The sequence below is a fragment of the Protopterus annectens genome, chromosome 3.part1 (genome assembly GCF_019279795.1).
Source record: "Protopterus annectens isolate FY-2018-M chromosome 3.part1, PAN1.0, whole genome shotgun sequence".
Lineage (NCBI taxonomy): Eukaryota > Metazoa > Chordata > Ceratodontiformes > Protopteridae > Protopterus > Protopterus annectens.
The window spans coordinates 1,452,213,836-1,452,231,842 of NC_056732.1; the positions used below are offsets into that span (position 1 = coordinate 1,452,213,836).

General features: G+C 41.1%; 1 protein-coding gene across 2 annotated transcripts in view; it reads left to right on the top strand.

The window, feature by feature from the left end:
• The window catches only part of DBF4 (DBF4 zinc finger), an 866,998-nt gene that overhangs the window by 768,018 nt on the left and 80,973 nt on the right, over positions 1 to 18,007 (top strand). For both annotated transcript variants that reach the window (XM_044067525.1, XM_044067524.1), the window contains exon 12: positions 14,801 to 14,916. In XM_044067525.1, the coding sequence (XP_043923460.1) occupies positions 14,801 to 14,916 (116 nt within the window). The remainder of the gene's footprint in view (positions 1 to 14,800; positions 14,917 to 18,007) is intronic.

An 18,007-nucleotide genomic window follows, 5' to 3' on the forward strand; every position in this document is an offset into this window, starting at 1 on the left:
AAGTATTTGTAAAATTCCTTCTATGTCCCATTTTGTAAATACCTGCAAAAGCGTATATTTGTAATTGTTGCATTATCAAACTTACCTAGCCTGGTTGATTTCTTTGAGAGAGTTACTGAAGCAATGGGTAAGGGCAATTCAATTCGCACTACATATCTAGACTTTGCGAAGGTGTTCAACACCATCCCACATGCTGGTATTCTAGGCAAACTTTGACAGCTAAGTGTAAATCCCTGTGTAACACATTGGATAGCAAATTAGCTCACAAATAGTCCTCCAAAAGACCTGTTACTTATGGTTTACCTCAGAGTTCAGTCCATAGGCTGCCACTGTCTGCCATTTATTTCTCAGAGGTCATAGCCAATGTTAAGCTATGTCTGGGTGTACTTGTAGGTGACTCTAAACTTGGTGCCATCATTAACTCCACAGAGGACACCAGAATATTCCCAAGAAGATCTTTCCCAAATATCTGGTTTCAAAACCATAGACTAAAACTAAATACCAAGAAATGTATAATCTTACCACTTCACAAGCATGACTTCCCTTGCAACTCTTACATTGAGAAGCGCGCCCCTGGAAGTTGATCCTTTAGTCAGGGATCTGGGAGACCTACATCAGCAACAAACTGTCCTTTGACCACCATGTGTCTACTGTTGTAAGAAAATCCTTTTTCATCGCAAAACTTATCATTCCACTATACTCCTTATAAGGCCATCTTTTGAATATAGTATCCTATTTTGGTATGCATCTGTCCAAGTATTATTCACAACTGGAGCAACTACAAGGATTTCTCACTAAAAAAAAGTGTGTGTGTGGGGGGGGCTAAATCACAAAAACTACATAGACTGCTTCGAAGCCTTGTCCCTCCACTTGATATCATACAGGCTACTAAGATGCAACTTTTGCTGACATATAGAGCCTCAACCAACCATATCTTGTGAAACTTATCACACATTGAAAGTCCAGTGATAGCATGAACGCCCACTTAAGGAATCTCAATTTATTTTGCAACATAAATAAAATGTGTTGGACGTATAGGTATGTATCACAGAGAATTCCTCTCCTGTGGAACAGTCTTCCACTCCACATAAAGCAAAGTACATCTCTTGCTGTACGCCAGTGTAATTTGGAGAAATGTATGGGAAACTGCAAATTCAATTCCTGGTTTAGCATCCGTGTCCCTCATGGATAGGGGCAACAGTTAAATGTCCAAATATATCCTTGTTCTGCCCACCTTATTTGTATGCAAAATGTAAGGGCTAAAAACTACCATGGGAATGTAAGACCAGGCTTCCTAATGATCACAGCTCAATTGCTAGTTAGGTACATATGAACATACTTGCACTATGAACTGTTTCTAGCAAGTCAGATTGCACTAAGCAGTGATCTGCACAGGTTGTTTTGCCTGAATGTTTGTTTTTAAAACTTAAGACCAACAGTAAAAACTTAAGTTGACTTTTTGAAATGTCAGAAGTGAAGAAAATAAAATATTGACACATAATGTCTTATCACTTTCTCTTGTATGTTGTATATCACAGGAAGTTGGTGTAAGCTAATTGTACTTTTTGGTAAATGTGCACAGCTTCTCACCATGGTGTCTGCTCCCATTTCTCAATCGACTATTGAGAAATGCTAGTCAGAAATAAATCCCAGTTTTTAGCTGTTTCCAGCTGTTGTAGTTGATGCCAGTACTGTGATATACACTTCACTCAATCTTTTATTTTTAAAAAACTTTATTGGTATTTATTGAATAAAAGCATAAAACATAAAGTTAAAGAAATCACAACTATATATCAGTGAAGTCCAAGTATAAAACTTCACACCACAAACTCAACTGCCCAACTGTTTACAGATTGTGCTAATGTATATCTAGTGATTTAGTTTCCTTCAGAGCTTCACTTACTACAGTACTGTTTACTAGTAGAACTAATTTTATACATATTGTCGTTCATCCAGTCAGGATGAAATAGACTAACATGCGTGGGTTTTGTTCAAGTCGCTTTATTATGTACAAACACATCCGGAGTGAAGCAAATAACTTTAACTTAGCTAAACTTATAAACTGACTATTTCTCTCATACATGTTCACTCTCTGGCTGCACTCTCAAAGTGGCACTGAAGCTAGCATGTGCTGGCTATTTATTTATATGCACGTGCTGACCCTGGAAATGTTTCTTAAAGGTACAACACAGATACATATTCTGTATCCTCCCTCTTTGAGAAATGAGTCCTATTTCATTGACGACATTGATTGACGCAATAAATACAAGATACTACTTTGACATGCAGTTATACAGAGCTAAATACATAGACAGTTATGTCCAGGTTGCTGTGTATTTCACACAAGAACTGGAGATGCGACCAAATTGTGTGACATAATCCCAGTTGCTAAACCTAATTCTGTCTGCTGAATGTTCAACCTTGGGGGACATTAGGTACAGATGCAGAAGTTAAGGCATGTTCTTCAACAGGAACACTGTCTGGATTGCTCTGAGATCTAGAGTCTGTATCACAAGAACAATGCTGCACTATCCGTTCTGATACAGGAAGATGATGTCTGTGATTTCTTCTCTACTCCACACCATCGAATTCCACAAAATAGGATCTCAGCTCAGCACATATACCTGCTACTTGACCAATCTGGTCGAAACCTTTCGCTGTTTGTATCCTAACTGTCTCTCCTTCTTTCAATGGACGAAGAAATCTGCTTATTTTATCATAAGTGGACTTCTGGAAAAAACGCTTTCTGAATAGTTGGGCTTTGATTGCTCTGTTGTTCTTAGCTTTAGGCCTCAACAAACCGGAACTGATGGGCAAGGTTGTTTTAGTTTGCCTAGATCGAAGTCTTTAAGCAGGGGAGCCAATTATATCATCAGGGGGTATGTTTCTGAGATTGAGTAAATTCAAAAAGACATCTATATTATCACTCTTCGACTTCGCTAGTAATTGCTTTGCACTCTGTACTACACATTCAGCTACACCATTTGACTGTGGGTATTCAGGACTACTAGTAACATGTACAAAGTCCCATTCTTTTGCAAATTTGTGAAACAACTGACTGGTAAATTGATTACAATTATAGGTTCATAGGGTTGGTACTAGGCTATCAGCCCTAGGGCCTATACAAGCCTAGCCATAACAATTCCCTGGATATTTCTTCCCACAATATTTACTTTCCTGGACCCCTGTCTAGCAGGGTGACTGACGTGATCCCCGGGGTAAATTTCCTATCTCCCATCTCAATCGTCAAGGTTCCTTTTGAAGAGGGCCAAGGAGGCGCTCTGCTTTACATGTATGGGCAAGTCTATTCCAGAGTCTGAGGAGTCTTTGGGTCAGGAACCTCCAGCATGTTTTGTTCATTGTGATGACAAAGTTTAGATCCCTGGAGCATGTGGCTCTGCGGTATTGGGATTTCTTTAAGTGGAGCATGTCCAACAGCTCAGGGTTTGACATAGCCTTGTATGTTAAGCAGAGATTGCTTCTGAGTAGACTATATGCCACAGAGTATAGCTGGAGTTTGTTTTAGACTGTCAGCATAGGGCATATGCTTTAGGCCTGTGATTCTTTTTAGTGAGGTATTTCTGCGGCCTTTCCAGCTGTTGCAGGTATCTTGTGAGGTACATACCAAACGTGGCATTATACTCTGTAATGGGTCTGAGGGATGAGTACAGTAGGACAATGACCTCCTTTTTTCTGGGTGAAAAACCCTTTGTGATGAGGTGTGCCACATTGAAGGATTTCCTGACTGTTGTGGCAATGTGGTTATCGAAGGTGAGACCACTGTCCACCTGTGTCCCTAAGTCTCTCATCACACTTTTGGTGTTTAGTGTACTGCCACCTATGTGGTAATTCATGGGTACATGATTTTTCACAAAGGGGGATAACTATACATTTCTTGGCATTAAGCTTGAGCCCATGGCTCTGGCACCAAGCATCTGTTTCTGTAAGGCCCTTTTGTAGAATATCCATATCATTTGGGGATTCAATAATGGCTCCCAGTTTGCAGTCATCTGCAAGCTTTGTTAGCCAGGATCCCTTAGTGTTGGCCTGTACTTAAGAGATGTAGATGCCAAACAAGAGCAGTCCCAGGACTGAACCCTGAGGTACTCTGCTTGTCACTTGTCTAGAGCTTATGAAATAAGCTTATGTGGACTGCCATGGACTGAGAAATGATGTTTCGGCTTAGTAATAACAGTAGTAGACATTAGGTTAGGCAACAAATCAATCTCAAACCAGTTTGAATAAGAGTCTACTCAGACTAAGTAATGCTGATTGTTCTACTCGAATACATCAGTGGTACTGTTGACCAAGGAAGTTCAGGAACTTGACTTAGCTGAAGTGGCTGTTTTTGCAGATGTGGTCTATTGCATACTAAACAAGATAAAAGCACTTTGCCGATGTCTTTTGCTAGAGAAGGACAAAATAGTAGTCCTCTTGCCCTTCTTTTGGTAGATTCCGGCACTGGGTGACCACCATGCAAAATCTGGATATATTCACATTGTAAGGAAGCAGGAACAACAACTCTAGGACCTTTGAAAATGTCATCTTCCGTCGACATCTCATCTCTGTAAGGAAAATAAGGTTGTACTGCCCCAGTTCCTGCAGTCTTGGAGTTTTTGTCTTATATTTTTCAACAAGGGGCTAGTTCCTCCACAGTGAAAGTACAATTGGCAGCCATATCTAATTTTCATATTGGCGAAAATTTGAATGCTTTGGCCTCCTTGAGATTGTGCAAGGCCTTTCTAAAAGGTACTTTTCTCTTGTGTCCCCCGGTTAAGTATTCTGCCCCCCCCCTCCTCCCTTGGACCTTACTTTAGTACTGAAGGCATTGGTGGCACCCCCTTTTGAAGCAGCAGCATCACTAGACTTAAAATTTCTGTCCTGGAAGACTGCCTTTTTAGTGGCCATTACTTTGGCTAAAAGGGTTTCTGAGATCCATGCTTTGTCTGCCATGCCCCCCTATTTGATTTTTCATAGACACAGGATTTCGCTTCGCACAAACCCTTCCTTCTTACCGAAAGTGGCTTCTAAATCCAGCATTAACTAAATGATTAATCTGTGTTCTTTCCGAATTTCCAGAGCAAGGGTGAATATAAGCTGCACTTGCTAGATGTTCATAGACAGCTTTGTTTCTATCTACACAGGACTAAGCAATTTCGTAAGTCTGACCAATTATTCGTGTCCTTTTCTAGACCCTTTTTGGGCAAGGCCATTTCCAAGGTCTCCTTAGCCAGGTGGATTACACAATGTATACTGCAAGTCTGTTAGGGATAAAGGCCTATCCCCACCTGGTCCTATTAAAGCCCTTTCCACCAGATCTATGGCAACTTCTGCTGCTATTTGGTCTAGGGTTTCTCTGGATATCTGTGCAGCAGTGACCTGGGCAAGGTCACATACATTCATCTCTCATTATAAGTTGGATTTGGTCTCTAGAGGGAGAGCATCCTTTGGCTCTGCGGTGCTCAGAAATATCCTTCCATGAGGGCCTCCCAGGAGGTTTGGTAGCTGGGGACTCTATCCCACAGGTTGCAGATAATTGAAGTTAACTACTTCAGATAAAGAAGTTATGTACTCACCATAACGTTTCATCTGATAGTTGTACTTCATTTTCTGCAACCGTCCCTCCCTCCTTCCCCCGAACCTGTTCTAGGTTAACGTTATTGAGTTACTAATAGTTTGTTTAGTAGCAAACTCTATCTGAGGGAAGGTAGGCTATGAGGGATTATGGGTAAGGGGAGGAGCTTAGAGCAGATGCTTGATAAAATGTTTTTGTGATATAAAAAAATGAGACCACAATAAATCATTTCAAAACTTTCCCCATCTTTAATGTGACCTATAACCTGTACAGTTCAATTGAAAAAAATCTGTTGGGGGGAAAAATATAAGAAATGTACAGTAAGCTGGTTGCATAAGTGTACACACCCTTAATCTAATACTTTGAAGCACCTTTTGATTTAATTACAACATTCCGCCTTCTTGGGTAGGTGTCTATCAGCATGGCATATCTTGACTTGGCAATATTTGCCCACTCTTCTTTGCAAAAGTGCTCCAAATCTGTCAGATTGCGAGGGCATCTCTTATGCACAGCCTTCTTCAGGTCACCCCATAGATTTTTTGTTGGACTTAGGTCTGGGCTCTGGCTGGGCCATTCCAAAGCTTTAATTTTTTTCTGGTGAAGCCATTCTTTTGTTGATTTGGATGTGTTGAAAGGTGAAATTCTTCTTCATCTTCAGCTTGCTAGCAGACACCTGAAAATTTTAGGCCTGAAGTAATTGGTATTTGGAACTGTTCATAATTCCCTCCACCTTGACTTAAGCTCCAGTTCCAGCTGAAGAAAAGCACCCCAAGAGCATGATACTGCCACCACCATGCTTCATTGTGGGGATGGTGTTCTTTTGGTGATACAAAGTGTTTTTGCGCCAAACGTATGTTTTGGAATTGTGGCCAAAAAGTTCAACCTTGGTCTCATCAGACCATAACACATTTTCCCACATGTTTTTGAGAGTCTTGATGTATTGTTTTGCAAATTTTAGCCATACCTGCATAGTTTTCTGTGTAAGAAAAGGCTTCTGTCTTGCAACCCTACCCCCCAGTCCAGACATATGGTGAATATGGGAGATTGTTGTCACATGTAGTACGCAATCAGTACTTGCCAGAAATTCCAACAGCTCTTTCAATGTTGCTGTAGGTCTCTTGGCCGCCTCCCTGACCAGTTTTCGTCTTGTCTTTTCCTCAATTTTGGAGGGCTGTCCAGTTCTTTGCAGTGTCACTGTTGTCCCATATTTTCTCCACTTTTTGATGACTGTCTTCACAGTGTTCCATGGTACGTCCAATGCTGTGGAAATTTTGTACCATTCTCCTGACTGATACCTTTCAACAATGCAATCCCTTTGATGCTTTGTAAGCTCTCTGCGAACCATGGCTTTTGTTATAGCAGGCAACTGAGTAAATGTCAGGAAAATCCTACTAAGACAGCTGAACTTTATTTGGGGTTAATCAGTCTCTCTAATTGATGGCAGGTGTGTAGCCAAGGAGACTGAATGCTGTAATTAAATCAAAAGGTGCTTCAAAGTATTAGTTCAAGGGTGTGCACACCTATGCAACCAACTTATTGTACATTTTTTTTTTCCCCTAACAGATTTGTTTTTCAATTCAGTTGTACAGGTTATAGGTCACATTAAAGGTGGAAAAAGTTTTGAAATGATTTATTGTGGTCTCATTTTTTATATCACAAAAACCTGGCATTTTAACAGGGGTGCGTACACTTTTTATGTCCTCTGTATATCACTGTTGCAGTATTCCTTACCTTGGGGATCTCCTGCCAAGGCTAGCCCAACGTCCAGACAGTATGCCAATATTTTTAGATCTTGTATACATAATACATCACACGTATGCTCCCCACACAGGATTCAGTGACTCAGAACATCTTTGCTGCCAGTCCAAACACCATCATTGCTCGTCTGTTTGAATGCCCTTTGCCTCTGAATACCAAGCAGTCAGATAAGTGCCTCATTTGGGTCTTTTCTTTTTACTGTTGGTCTTTGTTTTCCTTTGGTTGCCAGGAGTTCATGTCGTCCAAGAAGGGAAAATATCAGTGTGGGTGGCGGATTGCCTATAAAGATTATCACAAACAATGTCTGTTGGGTACTTCTCACAACCATACTTCCTGTAGTATTTGAAAGGCATTCGTGCCTAAGACTCCTAGAAGCCATTTGTCTTCCCTGGCATTCTGTCTTGAGAACCAGAGGCTGAAACTGTTAGCCCAGGATAGCAAATTAGAGGCTGAAATGGGTAGCCCAGAGTAGCATGGCAGAACCGATTAATCCTGCAGTACTTCCGTTAAGCAAGAGGGCCAAGAATTTTCAGATGGATTCTTTAGCTGCCCAACCTCCACCAGATGTCTCAGTAGAAGCAGGTGATAGTTGTGTTGGCTGTGCGGTGTCAACTTCAGAGTCCTCTGCCTCGGCCCAGGCAGAGGTGGGCATGGATCTTAACTTTCACACATCCTCTGAGGATTGACAGGCATCTGCTCCAGGCATTGAGGGGGAACCGCAGTTTATTATCTGAGAAGACTGTAGAGGGATTCTGAAGACTCTGGTCAGGGGTACACTTACTGAATCCCATCAGGGTTCAGAACCTGTGGTGTTTCTTAGGGCTGACAATTCCTACCAAGAAAAAAACAGAATACTAAGCATTCTTCTGTGCATCCTAAGGATCCTCAAAGGTAATGGCATGAGTTTACTTGGTATGTTTAATGCCTTAAAAGCCCTGAAGCCTGTCCAAGAAGTTTCTGTGCCCACTTCCCCTTGGACTTCATCTCCTTCCAAAAGCTCTAGTGAACCCGATTCCTTGGATGAGGAGTAGGAGTCTGATAAAAGGTTCTTGTCTTAGTCTTCCCAGATGTCTTCTCATTTGGGTTATAGATGTGATAGAGGAGTATGGTAGCCTTGAATTGTCTCTAGAGGAGCTGTCTTTTGAAGAAACAGTAGCCAGAATGATGGAATACTTTACATGGGATTCTTTTCAGGTATCTCATATCCAGAAGAGGTATTATGAGTTGCTTCAGGTGGACACTCTTAAACCTTCTGCAGTGCCTCCTTTGTTGGCTGCTTTGTTAGACACCTTTTATAGCTGCCTGTAAGACTCCTAATTCTCAGCCCCCTGCTCCAAAGGACCCTGGCAGGTTCTAGAATGTTCCTGAGGATTGTCAATTCCTATTTGTGTCCTGCTGAACCTGCTGTACTTGTCAGTCTCCTCTGACAAACCTTCTAAGCTTTTGCCGTTTACCAAGCTTCTGTTTTCAGATAAGGGTAGCAGGGCCATGGAAAGGATTGAAAAGGCCTATACTGCTTCCACTTTGGCCTTTATGACCATCAGTTACCAGAACCACATGATTAGATATTTTCTGGCCTTGATTGCTCAAGCTTTTCAGGTTATTTCTAACCTCCCTGATTCTGAAGGAAATTCTTCTGCTCCATCTATTTTGGGTTCTACCTCTCGGGTGGCTCACCACTCTATCAAGTGCAGCTATGATGCTGATGATGCATCTTCCAGAGCTGCTGCCTTTGGGTCTGTCAATAGGCATTCCTCTTGGCTTTGCTCCTTTGGATAATAATCTCTCTGGGGCTGTTGCTGTTGATGTGTTAAAATTTTTTCAAGGAAAAAAGTAAAGTTTTGCAGGACCTTAAACATATTTTTGTATCCCCTGTCCTTAAGTACCAGAGGAACTATCTTACTAGGTCTGCTTTTTTTTGCAGGCAGCTTAGTCAGGCCACTAAAGGCAAGAAGGGTTGTAGGGCAGCTCCTGTTAAGTCTTCTCAGTCTGCTGTGGCCCAGAAGCCTCCTTTATCTGACAAGTCTGCTTCTCATTGATATCCCCCCAGCCTGCTTTTAGATTCCCTTGTCCCTTTGGCTCTCCTATCTTTCAAACTGGCAACTCATCACCTCAGATTCTTGAGCCCTGTCCATCATTCATCTGGGTTACTTCATGGTGTGGAAGTCTCTCCCTCCTTTTTCAGGGATTCCTCAACCTCCTTGAGAGTAGCTTCCTCATTTCTCAGAGGTTATTGGGTCCCTGGTGGACCAGGGAGCCATTCAGCTTCTCCATCCTTCAAGTAGGAAAAGGATTTTATTCCAGAATGTTCCTGGTTCCTTGGAAGGAGGGCTGTTGGAGGCCTATTCTGGATCTCTCCTTGCTAAACTCATTTCTCAAGATTCCTTCTTTTTGGATGCTTTCTCTTCAAACTCTGTTTCTGTTGCCCCAGGCTTTTTAATGCCCTTGGATTTGAAGGATCGTTCTTTCATATTCCTATTCACCCACTTTTCAGGAAGTTTTTGTGTCTCTATTTCTTCCTCTCATTTTCACTTCTCTGCTTTGCCCTTTGGCCTCTCTACTGCCCCAAGGGTATTTACAAAATGCCTAGCTCTTGTGATTGCCTTTTGCAGGTTCCAACGCATTTAGACAACCTGTTGATTAAGACACCTTCTCCCAGTTGTCTGTTACCAGCTCTGGAGTTCACCATACATCTCCTTCAAAGTCTGGGGTTCGCAATCAACTTCCAAAAGTCTGTCAAATCCCTGTCAGGATCATGTGTGTCTGGGTTGAAGGATCCAGACAGTGCCAATATTGGCTTCTCATCCACTTCCAAAGATTTTTATCTTTGACAGATTTCTTTCAGTCTCTTCTTCCTCTGCCTGCCATTCCAGCCAGAGGGTTTCTTCAGGCCCTAGGATTCATGGCCTTTTCTTTTCTAATGCTTCATCTTGCCAGACTGCATATGTGGAAGCTTCAATGGTACCTCAAGCCAGTTTGGCTTCAGCACTGCCACTGTCTGGATTTCAGAGTGCCCCCCCCCCTCCTTCCTTGTCTCAAGAGGGAATTTGTGTAGTGGATTCAGCAACTTAACCTTCAACCCAGGGTTCCCCTTTCAGCCTCCAATTCCTTCTCAAGAACTGTTCTACAGTGCTTCAGACATGGGGTGGAGGGCTTCCTGTGGTCGTCTGAAAATTCAGGGTCTCTGGTCCCCATCAGAAGTCAGATCATATCAACACCATAGAGATGAGAGCTGATTCTGGCCCTTCGGGCTTTTCACTTCATGGTCTGTCCAGGTTCTCTTAAGGTTTGCACAACACCACAACAGTGGTGTGTTATTTCAACAAGCAGGGGGCACAAAGTCTTACCTTCTCTGCAGTCTGGCTCTTCCGGACTGGTATCTGGCTATCTGTTTTGAGCTAACTCTTCAGGCAGTGTATATTCCTTCAGAGCACAGTCTAGTGGCAGATTCTTTGAGCAGTTCCAAAATACAGGCCTGTGAATGGATGCTTCACAGAGAAGTGTTTCTGGACATAGTCCATCAGTGGGGTATCTCTCAGGTAAATCTTTTTCCTCCACTCTGAACAGGCAACTCCCCATTTTCTGTTCCAGCGTGCCAGAGTGCCATGCCACCTGGCATAGACGACGGACCACCTTTCTTTTCCTTGGAAGGGGATGTTTCTCTGTTCCTTTCCTTCCCTCCCCTTCCTCTACCCAGGAGTCCTGCAGAAGATTCAGTGGGCCTCCCCAAATATCTTGCTTACTGACTCCCTTTTGACCAAAACAGCACTTATTCCCCCTTTTAATGCATCTGGCCAAGGGCATCACCAAAAGTTACCTTACCAGTTGGGCCTCCTCATACAGGGCAAGGGGTCACTCATCCATCCTTACTTGTCTACTTTCAACTGACACTGTGGGTGATAGGGTTTTGATCCCTTTTAGGCACCTGTTTTTTGAGGACATGCTTAGGGTTTTACAGAAGCCAAGAAAACTTGAAAGGAGAAAGCCATATATGTCCAAATAGGTTCATAGGTGTGTACTAGGCTAATGGCCCTGGAGCCTTTACAAGTCTAGCCCATAAGATTACCCTGGCATCGTGCCACCCAACCTTAGTTCCTAATGCCTTTGTCGAGTAGAGCCACTGGAGTGATCCCGAGGAGAATTTTTTATTTCCCATCCACTCATATAGGTTCATAGTGGTTCATATAGGTTCATATGAAAAAGATTTTCTGTCTGGTGCCATTCTCATAGCCAGGACCCCTTTTTCAGTGGGGGCCCCTTTTGTTCTGCCCATACTTGTGAGTTTCTTTTGGCCTATTATTCTGTAAAGCCCATTTGTTAGCTGTTGCTGCCTGCCTGCCTGTCTGCCCTTGATTCCTCCTTTGGCTTCTTGTTTTGAGGTCAAACAGTTTCTTAAAGGCATCCTGAATCTTAGGCCCCCTTGGACGCCTGTTCCTCCTTCTTGGGAGGCTCCTTTTGAGCCTGCAGTTACTGTTTCTCTGCATCACTGAACCTGGAAGACTGTCTTGTTGCTTGCTTTTAATTCTGCTCGGAGGGTTTCTGAGTTTTAGGCCCATATGGGCATTCCTCCTCTTTTGGTTCATTACAGAGACAGAGTGTGTCGTCATATTAATCCTTTTATGCCCAAGGTTGTTAATGAGTTTTCCTTGAATCAGGCAGTACAACTCCCCTCCTTTTTTCCTTCTCCTCAGTGTACTAGTGAGAGGTTCTTACATACCTTGTATTTACACAGATAGCCAAGGTATTAGTTAACTAAGACCATTTGTCTGATAGGCATTTTGTTTTTCATCCCAGGTCTTTGAATGTGGCTGATGAGAGCCTAATTTGAGTGTGGCTCTTCAATATCTTACTGAATTATTGGACAAGGTTTTGTGTCTCTTCTTCATAAAGATTCATGCTCAATTTCAGCGCTCTCATGATTGTGACCCACCTTTGTTTTTTCATCTTTTCTCCAACACAGTTTCAGAGCCAGCAAAGAATATAAGACCCCCGCAGGTAGAGCTCCTACTCTTACTTGGGATCTCAATTTTGTTGAAAACTTACTTTACAACCTTTTGAGCCTGCAGCTACTGCTGAATTGAAATATTGTCATGAAGACTGCTTTTTTCTGTTTTTCTACTTCTGCTTTAAGAAGGTGTCTGAGTTTGCAGCCCTTAGGCCAGTGTTATTTGAGCAGGACTAAAGATTTTTAGGCAGTCCTCAGCAGTTACTTGTTTCTTTTTTTTTTAAGTTTCACAGCAAGCCTGTGTCAAAAAAACAACTATTTCTAGGTGGAAATTGGCTTGCATTTTTGGATAATTCATGTCCATCATGGCAAAGAGGTTCCAGCTGGCTCATTCCACTATTCCACTAGCCACTTCAACAACTCAAACAGCATTTCTAAGGGGGTGCCTTGGAGGATATTTCGGTTTTCTACTTACTTTCTCTGCACATTGCTTCTTCTCAGAGCATTATCACCCTGTATGCTACTCTTGCCACAGCCGTTTTACAATGTTGTTTTACATGCTTATATTTTTTATATATATACGTATATATTTTGTACATGTTTTTTGGCAGGTTGTTTTTTTGACTTGTCTGTTTGGGTCTGTTTCTAAGCAGAACAACTCCTCCTAGATATCTAAGGCCATTTCCTTTTGTTCTTTTCATGGCAAATATCTGTCTACTTCAGTTCGAGCTCATTCCATTCCACTAGGGTGATTGCCTCTTCTGGTGCTTTCTTCAAGGTTTGGACACCAATTCCATCCTTGAAGCTCTACTTGGTCTTTAGTGCATACCTTTTACTAAGCATTATACATAGCATGGTTTCTAGGGCCAGACCAGGTTTTGCTAATGCCATCCTGAATAGCTTTGTTGAGAGCTGTTCCCTGCTATCCACCTCATTCCTTTTCTTGAGTTTTATACCTCTTCCTAAGGTGAAGAATACTGCAACAGTGATATAGGACATAGTACAGTTGTGTAAAATCTTACCATAAAAGTAGAAGTCTTTGTCTTCTCTGTTGCGGTATTTGGTCCCTCCCTTCATTCCCCTCTTCTTTTGCAGTTTTGATTTGTCTACCCTTCCTGGCCAAGGGTTCCCCTTTTCCATCTGCATTTTCTCCATTTGGATGTGCATAGCCACGTTTTGTTCTATGGAAACTATTCTCTTCTGGGGCAATTCAGTTCTGGGTAACTGCGTCTGTATGTCACCTTTTTGCCCAACGTCTTGTATGAGGAGCATACTTGTGTCATAATGGTGCATGCAAGATCTAAAGGCTTTGGTATACTAGCCAGATGCTAGGCTATCCGTAGCAGGAGATCCTAAGGTGAGGAATACTGCAACAGTGAAGAGAAGGAAGTCTGTTAAAGTAAGATTGTACACAGCTGTATGTACTTTCATAGTTAAAAGGGAATACACTATTCTTACCTTTGATGTTAACAGGCAACTGTGATTTTCTTTCTTTTTTTTTTTTTTTTTTTTTAATTTATGTTGCACAAAAGGACATAGAAAGGACTTGCATTTGTTCATTTCTTTTGCTCCAAATAAGCTGGGAAAAGGGGGTCTTCAGAGCAACCTTGTCCAGATGGCTGACTGTGTAATTTTTTTGCATCAAAGGCACAATGAGTCTGTTTGTTAAACCCAAGACTCATTCTACACATTGTGTTTACATCTACTGCATTCTTTAAGAATTCTTCCATTGACTATATTTGTGCTGCAACAACTTGGTCAACATGGCATACGTTTTATAAGCACTACAAATTTGATTTTATTTCTAGATCAAGGCTTCCTTTGGGACCCCCATCCTCAAAGATCTCTTGTCTTGATACCACCCAGGCATTCCAGTAGCTGGAAATTCTGATCCAAGATTGCAATCAGACAGAATAAAAAGGACATGGAATTTAATCTATTTAGTGTAACACTGGATCCTTTCATTCCAGTTCCATCCGATGCAACAGCCCTACCACCATTCCTCAGCCCTTTTGTTTGAGGATTCTGAAGGGGTCATATTTTGTCCTAGTTGTTCAGCCAGTAGACTCAATCTGAGGGAGGCAGGGCTAGAGAGGATAGATGCATTGTGGGCGGGAAAAGTATGAGTAGCTCTAAGCTGGAGCACTAGCTATGCCAGTATGGATCTGACAAGCAGCTCGAAGACCCAACAGTTGTACTGGATGGACTGGAATGAAAGATTCCAGCATTATTGCAACTGTACAACTCATTTATTTTTTTCCTTATAGTTCATTGTACAGGTTTACAGTTAGTACAGTTACAAGTGAAAAGAGGAGTTGAATCATTACACTGACTCTGAGATGCACTGCTTCATGTTAGCACTTTGAATAGGACTTTTACCAGACCTAGTTTATTTCTAAATGTTGGCCATTGAAAGAAGCCTTTTTGTTAATAGCAGATTGTTTTAAATATTAAAACTAAGGCAACTGCTGTATTTTGGTATACTGATCAATACTGTTGATGTGTTGCACTTTTTCTTGTAGCATCTTAAAGGTGAGCAGCATCGGAAGTTTGCAGAAGGTAGTCAGTACCAGGTTGTAGACAATGTAATTTCACAACTGATGCACAATTTTTTAGGGTACAAGAATGATATCAAAAGGTAAGTTCTTTTCTTAATTGAATTAATGGCTTGATTCATATTTATTTATTTGTTTATTATGTGTAGAGTCATTTTCATTATTCTTATTGCTTTTCATCGTAACCTGTGCACTATATACTCAAATACCTTTCCACAGTGAGTGTTCTGTAATTTGTTGCTATCCAAGATACAACTTCATTAGTAATGTTACACCACGAACAACGAGCTGTAACAAACTGAAACAAGTATATAAAACAACAAAAGAAAAGCAGACCAGGATCCAAGCACAAATCCAAAATTTAATAAAAAACCTCTAGCGCCTTGGCAAAAGCCATATAACCTCTAGCGCCTTGGCAAAAGCCTTCAGTATGGCTTTTGCCAAGGCGCTAGAGGTTTTTATTAAATTTTGGATTTGTGTTTGGATCCTGGTCTGCTTTTCCTTTGTTTTATATATTCATTAATAATGTTCTTGGCACATTTTAAAGATGTTTATGTATATGAGAATGTAATGTTACCAGTTGTATTTTAAGGATTGCGGTATAACATGTTTTAATGTATCAGAGCATTATTTCCAAGGAACTTGTAATTTGATGTCAAGAGCCCTCCTTCATGGGTCTTTGATTTATTAAAACCTCTAGCGCCTTGGCAAAAGCCATATAACCTCTAGCGCCTTGGCAAAAGCCTTCAGTATGGCTTTTGCCAAGGCGCTAGAGGTTTTTATTAAATTTTGGATTTGTGTTTGGATCCTGGTCTGCTTTTCCTTTGTTTTATATATTCATTAATAATGTTCTTGGCACATTTTAAAGATGTTTATGTATATGAGAATGTAATGTTACCAGTTGTATTTTAAGGATTGCGGTATAATGTATCAGAGCATTATTTCCAAGGAACTTGTAATTTGATGTCAAGAGCCCTCCTTCATGGGTCTTTGATTTATTCTTTTCCATCTCTCAGAACTCAGCATTTTTTTATTTTATGGAAGATCCTGAATTTTTGGCATGGGGGCATGCTGTTGTGCCGGTGCTGATACATGCAGTGAAGTAATATACTGGCTAGGTAGGAATTCTTATCCCTGGAACTTTACTTTTTTTTTTTTTTTTTTTTTTTTTTGCCTCTTGCATAGTTCAGATCTTGAGCATTGTCATCTTTGGTAAAAATAATTTGTTTACCCAATCACTGTAGGAGATAGTTGTTAAATTACCAACCAAACATTCACCGGTATTGGCTCTGCTGTTCCTGAAGAGCACAAAGTTGGCAACTGCCATATGTGCTATAGATTCACTCTATCTGCTCAAATTTGAAGAGAAAAGCTACTGATCCAGTATATGAAAATGATAGCTGTAGTTTCATTTGAAGATGGGCAGACCTCTTTCAGCCTAGGCAGAACTCTGAGCATTACCACAAGAACAAATGCTGGGAGAGCAAGCCAGGCCTGAACCGCCTTAAGAAAGATCTAGTGTCTGTCCCAACTGCAGAGACATTTAGAAAACAATGACTTTTAAACAATGCCATTTATATTTCACAGACTGCCAGCATCACACCTTGAAGTGTAGCCTGGAGTCTCAACAAAAGCAGGCCTTCTGAGCTTAGTTTTCAGATGAAAAAAAAAAAAAAAACCTAAAAAAACTATCACTTGATTTGTAAGTTGACGAACTCTTTCCCTTTAATTGAACTTTTGAGTGCAAGAAAGAAAAGCAATATTTTCATCTTACACTAATTTTCTATCAGTATTTGATTTTGCTATTTTTTCTAAACTGCATTTTCTGTAAAAGTACATATTTTTTCTGGTGTTTTGTTATATTATTTTTGCATTGCATACATTGTTGGGAAAGAAAGATTAACGGATTCTAGCTACAATATTAAAATCTGCAAGTGCAATACAAACCATGTCAGCCCCACCTGTTAGTCATAGGCATCAATTTCTCTTACACTTCAGCTTAAAGATTGTCCTGATGTTAGAGAAGGATCAGAACCAGTACATCCTTTATATTAACAGTAATTGCTTTCACATCACTGGATAAGTTGCTCTGAGATTGCAGATATACTGCAGCTGAAAAACTTAGAAGTGCTACACATGGGTATCACTCCAAGAGCATTCTACCCGTTAAATATTGCACATTTTCCAACATGGCTTGAAATATTATGAATGTTGTTTCTTGCTACCCCTTTTGTGTGTGTTTATTTTATGTATTTTGTGTCATGATGTATTTTCACTTTTATACATTTTTTATTTTATTATGTACTTTTCAGCCAGGGTCCAGGCACTGAAAGAGCAGAGGGTCAAAGCAACTGTTTCAGCTTCTCCCATTCCTTTGACTTAAGAGCTTTGGGAGAGTACTTCAAAGGACCATATTTTGTCATTCCTCTTATGTTAGCATTGCTTTTATCCCAGTCACAGGTATTTCTTGACAGTGTATGTCCCCAGATAGCCCGCATTGAATTGCCTTCTTTGTGGTCTGATATTAAATGCTCCTATTTTGCAGTTCTCGTCAGGTCCATTGTCTTTTCATGATTCCTTAGCACCACCTCCGTGTCCAATACCATATGAGGAAAAAGACTGCCTTTTTGGCATTAGCAGTACAGGCCTACCTGACTCCTTTACTTTACAAAGACCATTACTGGAGCATCCTCTACACCAGGTGTTTTTTTTCTTTGTGCTATATTATTCATTGCTGATGCAAGGTGCTTGTCCCAGCGCAAGTCACACATTTCTAGAAAAATAATTGATTGTGCACGTTCAGTTTCTTTCAGCATCAACCCAGTCACAGCCAACAGTGATATTGACTTAGTTGACAAATTTACTGATTTTGGGTCCTTAAGGCTAGAAAGAAAAGACCCAGTCAGAAGGCCAGCTTATACAGGTAAGTCTGCCACCTCTTCCCAAACCCTAGAAGGCTCACAGGAGAATCTCCTCTTCCTCAGAGTCCCAAGAGGAAAGCTTTGGAGAAAGGAAAGCATTTTGAGTTACAACTAAAATCTTTGGTGTCTGACCTAAGAGAAAGGGAGCAATTCCCTAGGTCACTGTCATGACTCTAGATTTAGGGAATACTTGCATGTGGTGCAGGAAAAAAAAAGAGTAGTCTACAGACCCTGTATCTTTGCCCAGAGGAGA